The sequence below is a fragment of the Mustela nigripes genome, chromosome 18 (assembly GCF_022355385.1).
Source record: "Mustela nigripes isolate SB6536 chromosome 18, MUSNIG.SB6536, whole genome shotgun sequence".
In the NCBI taxonomy this organism is placed as follows: domain Eukaryota; kingdom Metazoa; phylum Chordata; class Mammalia; order Carnivora; family Mustelidae; genus Mustela; species Mustela nigripes.
Window position 1 is genome coordinate 14,638,787 of NC_081574.1, and position 11,320 is coordinate 14,650,106.

Consider the following 11,320-nt stretch of genomic DNA (forward strand, 5'->3'; position numbering starts at 1 on the left):
TCAAAGAATTTTTATTTACAAAAGTATAATATCAGAAGGGAACAGGCAAGCGCAGGGGACTAGTCTTTACAGAGTCACATTTCAGTAGATTGGTCACCTTTCTGGTCAAGGAGCTTCTCTAATTGATGGTTGATATTTTGTAGGTGGTTTTCAGCTCCCAGAAGGGTTCTCGCTTTGACTAACAGAGCTGGAAGGCTGGATGAATCATACTGTTGAAGGAAAATCGTATTTTGATTAACATGCCTAAAAAACTTCTTTAACCATATCTGTTATACAGCTCACTGCTAAATGGAGCTTTTCATAAACTTTCATTTTTTTTTTTTTAAAGATTTTTATTTATTTGATAGAGAGAAAGATCACAGGTAGGCAGAGAGGCAGGCAGAGAGAGAGAGGGGGAAGCAGGCTCCCCGCTGAGCAGAGAGCCCGATGCGGGGCTTGATCCCAGGACCCTGAGATCATGACCTGAGCCGAAAGCAGAGGCTTAACCCACTGAGCCACCCAGGTGCCCCTAAACTTTCATTTTTTAAATTAGGATCATTTTTAAAAATTGGTTTAACCCTTTTCCTTAGGGCACAATTAAAAAGGTTATAAGGAGGGGCGCGTGGGTGGCTCAGTGGGTTAGGCCGCTGCCTTCGGCTCAGGTCATGATCTCAGGGTCCTGGGATCAAGTCCCGCATCAGGCTCTCTGCTCAGCAGGGAGCCTGCTTCCTCCTCTCTCTCTGCCTGCCTCTCTGCCCACTTGAGATCTCTGTCTGTCAAATAAATAAATAAAATCTTGAAAAAAAAAAAAAAAGGTTACAAGGAAACTGCTCTAGAAAGCTGAGGCTGCTCTCCTCCCAGACGACCAGTTGGTTCCAAGAACTGTGGCATTTAAATTATTTAAAACAAAATCATTCCTCATACAGATCGAGACTTGGTTTGGGCAAGTCTGCCGACCTCATGCCTCTTTTAAACCCAGAAAACTGTAAGGCAGATTAACTTTTACCGGAAGAACTAATGGAAGACGAAAACCAGGCCCATCTAAGTTCACGAGGAAAAATGTATGGGGAAGACTAAAGACAAAATTAGAATACAAACCCAACATAAAATAGAAATCAAAACCCAACTCATGATTTTGAAATAACAAAGCCAAGCTTCATGTCATAAACTAGATCCGGGGATGATGGACTACATTCCCCCTACAGAATTTGCTCATACTTAGGTTAACTGTTTAATTTCATTTTTTCAAGGTGTTTTCTTTAGTCATGAAAAGAACAGCTTTGCATGGAAAAGCTGTGCAACTGTGACTTCCATCCACATAATTAATTCCTCTATACTATACCCTACCCTAGTACCATGAATTTCAAACAGATATTTGAGAGTCTAATGTATTCAAGCTGCCATGGGACATGCGCTCTCAGGGAGGTGTGAGGGGTAGGACTGACATTTGGGGTTAGAGGTCTAGTTTAGGAAAGCAGACAGATACCCAAATACCTTCTTTCCACAAAGGAAAAGAGACCCTACAAGTGAGCACAGAAAGCCTACGGGCACGCGAAGGACACATTAGAAAGACTAGGGTATTCTGAACAAAGTCAAGTCCTCACGTCTCTGTTTCCACCAAAGTTATGTTCAAATTCAAGCAGCACTATGATCATCTCCAAGTGAGTATCCAAGTCCCCAACTCAAGCAAACTGTAGACTAGTGGGTACTGTCACAGAAAACATTAAAAGCATTTTACTTTCAGATCTAATATACAAACTGAAGGCTTTTAAATCAGTGTAAAAACTTAAAATTGAACTTGGAAGTGAAGAACACAAGTATGATCATAAGATATGTATTTACATTTTATATAAAATTATATTTGGATTTTTTTCCCTGTAATTTAAATTTCTATTGATCTGAGCTGGTCCTTGTAACAGCAGCAACATCTGCAGCAAAAATCCAGAAGCAACAAGTTTTATAAAAATAACATACGCCTTTCCCTACTCTAGGTCCCTCTCATGTTTCCCGACTTCTAAAATTAGACCTACCATGCATGGGGGATGATGGCTTATGTGCAGCCATTTCTCTTTGATGAAATCAGCATTTCTAGATTGTTCTCTATTCCTCTAGCCTGACGTAGCCAAAGAGGTGATGATCACAGGGATGCTGTTTGGGGGACTGTAATGCACCCCCATTTCCCTCTCCCCCAAGCTCCTGCCGAAGTACTCCACTGTGCTGGTGCCCTGATCTTCTGAATCACAGTGAAAAATAAAAATTGAAGTTACCGTTTCTTTTACATGAGGTTCTTTTTCTCGAATATCTGAGTAATCTTGATGAAGCTGTCTTAGGTTAGATAAGAAACACGCCGCATTCCTCAGGGAAGATTTTCTCTCCTTAAGTTCGTCATGTCTGACTTGTAGTTGTTTCCGCTGTGGCTCTAACCTGCGACAACGAGACCGTTTCCCCCAAATGAGCGCCCGCGGCCAAGTGGATCAGCCAAGGGGGTAGGAGGCTGAGGGCCAGGTCCACTGAGGCAGGACCACGCAGGGGCGGGGGACTAGGTCTTTAAAGAATCTTCAGTTCTGAAATTGTGTGTGACAGGGTCTAGGTTTCAATTTAAAATATAGACAAAACCCTGAAATACGATGCACAGTGAGGAATTGGAAATGAAACCCACAGAAGAAGATGCCTTGTACATCCCACAGCCCCTCCGGTCCCTTTGAGGGAGCTGTGGTTTACTCCTGGCCTCGGCCAGGGGCTCTCATGCTACAGGGCAACAGTGAAAGCGCAGACCAAAGGCCTTCCCTCTGCCCATCTGCCAAGGTCAAGTACAACCCGTGGAAAAATTATCCGAGTGCCTGGATGAAAAATGCACAGGTAAACTACTTTCAACTACTTTCTCTCTGTCTTAGTTTCTTACCTATAAAATAAAAAGGGATGGCTTGAATTTTATGGACAAAAAAAAGGGACAGGCTACCAATTTTTTATTCTCTTAAAGACAAAAAGCAGCTGTCCTCTAATACAATTTTTAGAAGAGTCCTTTTAACAGTTGTGTCTGTTGACAAATGCAGCATTATGGAAAGACAAGGGCTGTGGTCAGGGGCACAGGGCTGGCACTCAGTCTGCGACATGAGATCCTGGCCCCCCACTTCCTCGGGCGGGACTGAGCCTTTCCACCTGTCAATTCAGAATAACCAGACACTGCGTTTTTCTTTCTAGGCCTTTTCAAGATATAATTCTAGACATTGAAAAGTATATCTAAAAAAGGAACCAAGAGGCTGGTCTTGAACTAAAATGTCTTTTTCTTATTAAACAGACATCATATCCCCATAATCCTGGGAGATGGGTTAACAAGCAAATATCTGAAGCCTGCAGGTCAGTGCCCAGCGCACCAAGGAAGCTTGTTCAAATGTGGTTTCCTTTGGGCCTGAGCCCCTGGAAACTTTTCCCCAGTCCGGCACCGGCCCAGGCGGGACAGGGGAGCCAACACGCTGGACCCTCTCCCAAACCTCTCTGGCATTCCTGTCTCAGACTCAGCAATGGAATTACAGGTGTTCTTTTCTGATCGTGCCACTTTCTCGCCCTGTTTTGCAACACTCTTCGGAGCACAGAGTGGACCTGACTGCTGCTCCTTCTGCTGCTCTAGGACCCATTCAGCCAGTTGTCCTGGCCGCACGGAAGGCCTCCTGAGCCCTGCGTGCAGGCGAACCCACCGCGGGGTCCCAGGGTCCTAGACCCCGCACACGGGGGCCTGTTCACATCACACAAGCACCACGCCAGCGATCACAGTAACAAGAACCGGTAACACACACGGCACCAGCTGACTGGCGTCACCGCGAAGCACTCTGCATGTTTAGTCATTTCGCCCTCCCAGTGCCCTGGGAGGGGTGGGTATCGTGCTCCTTTACTGAAGAGGAACTAGCCCTGGAAGGGTCAGCAGCCTGACCCAAGGGGGCACAGCCAGTAAATAGTCGAACCTGGGTTTGAACCCAGGTATCCAGTCCCAGAGTCTGCACACTAAATCTCTACATGGTCTGCCTCATGGGCTGGGGTCAGATCTGACCGCAGACAGATCCAAAAGCTCCAGCTCCGCAGCACGACTCTTTTGCCAAAAGCTCCAGCTCCGAAGCACGACCACCTTCACTGAGCTTCCAGACACCCAAGAACACCTGGGATCGCAGGACAATACAGACCTCAGTGGTGGGGGCCCCCGACCCCCACTGTACTGTAATCACATCCCTTCAGGTAAGTTCTTAGAGGAGCTTAGATAAGACATTATCTTACCGAAGCAGTTCATCCTGGAGTTCAAGCAAACGCTGCCTTTTCTTTTCAATATCTGAAATAATCTAAAGCAAGACAACAATTTGTTAAAATGACTCCCTAAATGTTCCAGCACTGCTAGTGACCCTGCACCAGGTGTTGGAGATGGAGGGGAAAGAGACCAGGACAACCCTAAAGGGGAAGCAGGGGCCAGACCTTTCAGACCTCACGAGCCGTCCAGTAAGGAGCTGGGATTTTATGTAGGCACACCAGGAAAATGCTGATGCAGGAGACTGCCCTCATCCAATCTGTGTTTTAAAGAGATTATTTCTATATTACAGCTTATTATTTCAGCCGTCCCTTTTAGGGACACTGGACACTCGGACTGTTCCCTTGCAAGGAATGCAGAGCTGACCAGCAGGACAATGAAACGGAAGGAGAAAAACCCAGCAAAGGTCTATAAATCGTGGAAACAAAAATATGTGCGCTTCAACTCCATTTCCATTATAAATGTGAAGGGGGAGCCGCTCTTCCAATCCTGGATTCATGGAAGCGCGGAGCTCAGAGGTCATCTGGTCACACACACACACCGATGGGCAAGTAAGGCCCGGGGCTCCCTGACTTGTTTCTCCTCAATAGCCTCGTGGTAGAGTTTCTAAGAAGGTGGGACAACACTGAAGTAGAAGAACCAGGGCAAGAAATGAGGTCGCTGAACCCTTACCACAGAATTCTTCCCAGGCTGTCCCTTGACTTGAGACTGGAACAGTTCTTTATGCTAAAAGGTTTTATTCTCTGACAGCCACAAAAGCAATAAATATGTATTACTTAATAATTAGTAACAGTTAATACCATGGAAGTCGTTATTTGGGCCTTGAAGGCTGCCTTAGGCTGGCTGGGATCCCCATCCCTTCGCGTGCATTGGTATTAATAGTACACAACCGCAAGACCAACCAGATAAAATCCTGACTTAAAAAAAAAAAAAAAAACTTCCACAAAGCAAAGGTCCTGAAAGCCAGAGTCAAGGGCGTTACTTAGCGCTGCATGGCTCAGTGGCCCACGTGACTGTCTGCAGCTAATCACACGCACGTGACTTACCTTCGTGTTCTTCCTTTTCAGAGTTTTTGACATCTGGACTTCTTTAAGCTGCACAAAAGAAAAAGTATTTGTGTGCATTTTCCAAAATTAAAATGTTTATTAACTTAAGATCTATTGCATTTAGTTTAAAAACAACCTGTGAAACAGGAACAGTTCTAATGAGCTCTTTACCACGTCACCAGCATAGGAGATCTTTTCTAGGACAACCGTCCGCTGCCGCAGGATGAGCATACACACGGAGACCGACAAATTGATGTCAACGAACTTACCGTTTTGATGAGTTCTTCTTTCATATTAGAATGAAATTTTCTGATGGCTTCCTTAAAAATTTTAGATTCTACTTTTTGTCTATAGCAGGGGAAAAAAAAGATCAGACTAGGTATTATATAAAGGACTTTGAAAGGTGTGTTTCATTTTCTTAGCACATCAACAAACCACAATTAGACGTACTCCATTTTGAAGATCTAAAATGGGATGGCTAGAGACATTTCTCAGGCTTAAAAAAAAAAAAAAAAACTAAAGGTGTTCCTGGGTGGCTAAGTCGGTTAAGTGTTTGCCTTAGGCTCAGGTCATGATCCTGATGTCTTTGGATCGAGCCCAGTGGTGGGTTCCCTGCTCAGCATAGAGTATACCACTCCCAATGCCCCTTCTACACCCCCACCTTCCCAGCTCATGCTGTTTCTTTCAAATAAATAAAATCTTAAAAAAACCCAAAACACTACAAACAGCCTCAACAGAAGAGAAGGAACAGGAAATCTTTTTCCCTAAGCCTTGGAGTATGTGGTTAGCTTCACTCCCTGATACTGGCTATGTCCACAGGTGAAGGCAAGTGACGCAGAAAGGTGTACAGCCAGTCCCCGTCCTTTCCTGCACTGGATCCAATGAGCGGGAGACTTCAGCCCCTCCCTGACTGCCAACAACTGGAGGAATAATTGTGTGACACATCTGGACTGCCCAAGAAGTAAGTAGGGAAAAGTCAGCGGCACTGACACAGCTGAACGTACAGTTCTTCAAAACCGTGCAGAGCTCACCCTAACAAACTGGTTCTGGTCCCCGTCCTCAGAGGAGGGCCCAAGGCTCCCAGTCTGGTGTGCTCACAGCTGCATGACACATCCCCGGTGTGCAGCAGTGGCAGCCATCTTCCAGGACAGCCGTGAACCCCCTACTCTGCCTCAGCCCCGTAGGGTACTAGAAAGGATCCTTTGAATCGAAAGTAACAAATATTCTGTATAAATGACAGGTGATTAGAAAATGGTTTCTCTCTTGGGGGAGATCCATGAGAAGGAAAAGATACTCAGGAGAAGGGGGCTAAGCAAAGCGTGACACAAGAGAAGGCCTGTACTTTCAAATACAGATCTTTGTAAAAGGTCTCATTAAAAAAGTGTTAGAAGTGTGTTTCTAGTGACATCAGCAAGATAGTGGAATAGAAAGCCCCAGGCCAGATTCCCCACATAGGGATACCAATTTAACAACTATATATAGCCCAAAAGACCTTATGAGAAACCAATGAAGTTGCAGGCAAGTTCAAAGTCAGGAACAATCCTACTGAAACAGGTAAGAAAGGTGGCTTCATATCAACTTGGACAGCCCACCTTCCAAGCCAGCACAGCTTGGTTCGATCGAGAAGCTCCGTGCGTGGTAAAGAAAAGAATGGAACGTAGGTCTAAGGTTCTGGCTTTTCGGAGGCTGCCCAAGGGCCTCCCTTCCATCATTCCCAATCCCAGAGGCTAACGGAAGCAGCATACTTGGGAATGCCTGGCTGCCGTGGAGAAGAGAGCTCAGCGGCTACTGTAGTAAGAGAAGCAGCAATGCCACTCACAGGATAGCAGGACAAATGGCCCAGCTCATACCTTCTCCCTTGGCAGGGAAAGAGAAGAGAAGAAGGTTATCCAACATTTGGAATGGTTTCTGTGTCACCTGAAGTAGAGCAGTGGTGATAACTGAAATATTTTGGATGCCTCTGGTCGGAGAAACCACAAAGGAGCTCAGCACCTTGTTGCAGCACGACAGAACCTACAGTATCACCGAGAGACACCAGAGGGAGCTCTAGTCTTCAGAGATTACAAATCCCTAAAAAAGAAGCAAAACCTCTCTAGTTGGAAAATTGCATGCCCAAGCCCAAAGAAGATACACCCCCAGAAAGGATTAAGGGATCACCCAGGCTGACTGGCAAAGGCCTTCCCCTGTACAAATCCAGTACGTAAAGACCGGGAGGGGTGGCTGCTTTTTATATGTACAAAACACTGCAAAAAATAACAAGGCACGAAAAGAAACAAAACATAACCCAATCAAGTGGGGGGAAAATCCCGAGAAATAGACTTTAAACAAAGAAATGGAAATTAGCAAATTCATAACAAATACATAACATTCATAAGCAAATTCATAACTCAAAAATAGTAATCTTAATGAAGCTCAATGTGCTATAAGAAAACACATGAATAAAATACATCAGGAAAATGGTGCATAAACAAAATGAGAATGTCAACAAAGAAAACTTATAAAAAGAATCAAATTCTGGAGCTGAATAATACAATGAAAAAGTCACGAGATGGGTTCACAGTAGATTTGATCAAGCAGAGGAAAGAAATGGCATTTGAAAATTACCAAGTCATTTGAAACTATCAAGGTGGAAGAACAAAAAGAAGAATGAAGTGGAGAACTTTTGAGATTTACGGGAACCATTCAATACACCATTATGTGTGTTACAAGTAACCCCGAAAAGGAGGAACAGAAAGGAGCAGAGAACATGTTTGAAGAAATGCTCCAAAATTCCCAAATCTGAGGATGGAAATGGACACCCAAATTCAGAAAGCTCAAAAGACCTCAGCTAAGAGGAACCCAAAGAGGCCCACACTGACACACATGATATTCAAACTGTCAAAATTCAAAGGCAAAAATAGAATCCTGAAGGTAGCAAGAGAAAAGCAAACTGTCATGTACAAAGGAACCCCCATAACACTGTCGGTGAATTTCTCAGCAGAGGATGGGATGGCGTGTACAAAGCACGGAAAGAAAAAAGTGCCATCTAAGAATACTATACCTGGCAGAATTATCCTACAGAAATCAAGGAGAAATAAAGACTTTGCCAGATAAGCAAAGGCTGGGTTCATCATCACTAGACCTGCCTTTTAAGAATTACTAAAGGAAGTTCTTCGAGTTGAAAAAAAAGGACAACAGACAATAACACAAAAGTATATGAAAATATAAAGGTCTCTGGTAAAGGTAAATATACAGATGGATATAGACCCCATAAAACTGTGATAGTAATGCACAGATCACTTTTAATACTGATATAGAATTTAAAAGATAAAAGCATAAAAAACTATGAAACTGTGTCTAATGGTAAAAAACCAAAAAGGTGAAATCTGTGCTATCAATAACAAAGTGTTATTTATCCCCATAGAGTGAAGGAGGGAGACATAAAGAACTTTTGTAGGTGACTGAGGTTAAGTTATCATTTTGAAGCAGACTGCTATTAAAATCATTTATATCATTTATGTCACCCCCAATGTATGCACACACATTTACACACAAAATCTACAGAAACACAAAAGAACAGTGAATCAAAACATATAATTAAAAAAAAAAAAAAAAAAAATCAGTGAAACACAAAGGAAGGTGAGGAGAGAAGAAAAGAACTAAACAACTATAAGACTTAGAGAAAACAAAAGAATTCAGTAGTAAGTCTGTCATTATCAGGAATTCCCCAATCAAAAGAAATCAAGTGGCTGACTAGATTTTAAAAAGAAAAAAAAAAAAGATCCAACTGCATGCTGTCTACAAGAGACTCACTTTTTAGTTAGGTAAGGAAATATATAGGCTAAAGGCAAAAATACTCCATCAAATGGTAACCAAAAGACAGCAGTGGTGACCATACTTACATTGGACAAAACAGACAAAGTCAAAAATAGTCACAAAAGAAGAAAAATATGTAATGAATAAAGGGTCAGTTCACCAGGAAAATATAAAAGCTACATGTGCACCCAACACTGGAGCAATTCAACAATTCTGAATTAACAGAACTGAAGGGGGAAACAGGTAGTAACACAGGAATAGTACGTTATTTCAATACTTCACTTTGAACAATACATCAACCAGACAGAAGATAAAACAGGAAGATAAAGAAAAAGGAGATTTGAACAAAACTATAAACCAAATGGATCTAAATCCCCTACATAGAACATTCCATCCAGTAACAGAATCCACATTCTTCTGACAAGCACACAGAACATTCTCCAAGACAGATCACATGTTAGGTGACAAAATACGTCTTAACCAATTTAATTCAACTGAAATCATACTGAGTGTCTTATGGGACCACAGTGGGACAAAACTAGAAATCAACAGCAAAAGGAAACCCAGAAAACTCACAAATATGTGGAAATTAAACAATACATTCTTGAACTACCAATTGTTCAAATAATAACAAGGGAAATCAGAAAATATCTTGGAACAAATGAGAACAAAAACAATTACCAACACTTATGGGATGCAGCAAAAGCAGTACTAAGAAGCTAATACCAATAAACACGTACATTAAAAAGAAGAAATACTTCAAATCAACAACCTAACTTTACACCTCAAGAAACTAGAAAAAGATCAAAGTTAGCACTAGCATAATGAAGAACAGTAAAAATTAGAGCAGAAATAAATATAATGAAAAACAGGAAAAATAATTTACCTAATAGTTTTTTGAAGAGATTAACAGAACGGACCAATCCTTAAACTAAGAAAAAAAAGACTCAGAAAATGAAAGAGCAGGCATTACAACTGATGCCACAGACGTAAAAAGCCCACAAACTGGGTAACCTTGAAGAAATGCAGAAATTCTAAGAACATAAAACCTGCTAAGATTGAATCAGGAAGAAATAAAAAATATGTTCAAACATGGCTGGTAAAGGAGACTGGCTCACTAATCAAAAACCTCCTATCTAAGACCCCCAAACCAGGTGGCTTCACTAGAGAATTCTACCACATATTTGAAAAAGAATTAACAATCCCTCTCAAACTCTTACAAGAAATTTAAGTGGGGGAAGGAAACACTTCCAAACTTATTTTATGAGCCTGGCATTACCCTGACACCAAAATCAGACAAAGATACTAAAAGAAAAAATGAAAGACCAATATCCTTATTAATGCAAGACTCCCCAACAAAATACTTATAAAGGGAATTCAACAACACATTTAAATGATTATACATCATGAAGTGGATTTCTGGAATGCAAGGATAGTTCAACATAAGAAATACAATCAATGCAACACACAATAACAGAACAGAAGGACAAAAGCCATATGAGCATTTCAACTGATAGAGGAAAAACACCCGACAAAATCCAACACCCTTTCATAATAAAAACTCTCAACAAACTATGAATAGAAGGAAATTACATCAATATAAAAGCCATACATGAAAAGGCTATAGCTAACATCATACTCAGTGGTGAAAGTTAAAAGCTATTGCTCTCAGACCAGGAACAAATTGGGGATGCCTCACCTGCCATTACTATTCAACACAGTACTGGGAATATTAGCCAAAGCAATTAAGTAAGAAAAAGAACCAACTGGTATCCAACTGGAAAAGAAGTAACATTACCTCTGTCACAGAGGACATGATTTTATATGTAGAAAATCCTGAAGATCCCATACACAAACAGAAACTGTTAGAATAAACAAATTCAGCAAGATTGCAGGATACAAAAATGAACATACAGAAAACAGTTGCATTTCTATATACTAACAATGAATAGTCCAAAAAGGTAATTAGGAAAACAATCCCACTTACAATAGCATCAAAAAGAACAAAATACTGGGCGCCTGGGTGGCTCAGTGGGTTAAGCCGCTGCCTTCGGCTCAGGTCATGATCTCAGGGTCCTGGGATCGAGTCCCTCATCGGGCTCTCTGCTCAGCGGGGAGCCTGCTTCCTCCCCTCTCTCTCTCTGCCTGCCTCTCTGCCTACTTGTGATCTCTGTCAAATAAATAAATAAAATCTTAAAAAAAAAACCCA

At 42.0% G+C, this 11,320-nt stretch overlaps 1 protein-coding gene across 1 annotated transcript in view; it reads right to left on the reverse strand.

Moving 5' to 3' along the window:
* The window catches only part of CENPU (centromere protein U), a 35,042-nt gene continuing 23,722 nt past the window's right edge, over positions 1–11,320 (reverse strand). Inside the window, exons 9-13 of the mRNA XM_059384202.1 lie at positions 5,586–5,664; positions 5,317–5,364; positions 4,246–4,307; positions 2,247–2,403; positions 1–209 (exon numbers count right to left, since the gene is read on the reverse strand). Of these exons, the coding sequence (XP_059240185.1) occupies positions 75–209; positions 2,247–2,403; positions 4,246–4,307; positions 5,317–5,364; positions 5,586–5,664 (481 nt within the window). The 3' untranslated portion in view covers positions 1–74. The remainder of the gene's footprint in view (positions 210–2,246; positions 2,404–4,245; positions 4,308–5,316; positions 5,365–5,585; positions 5,665–11,320) is intronic.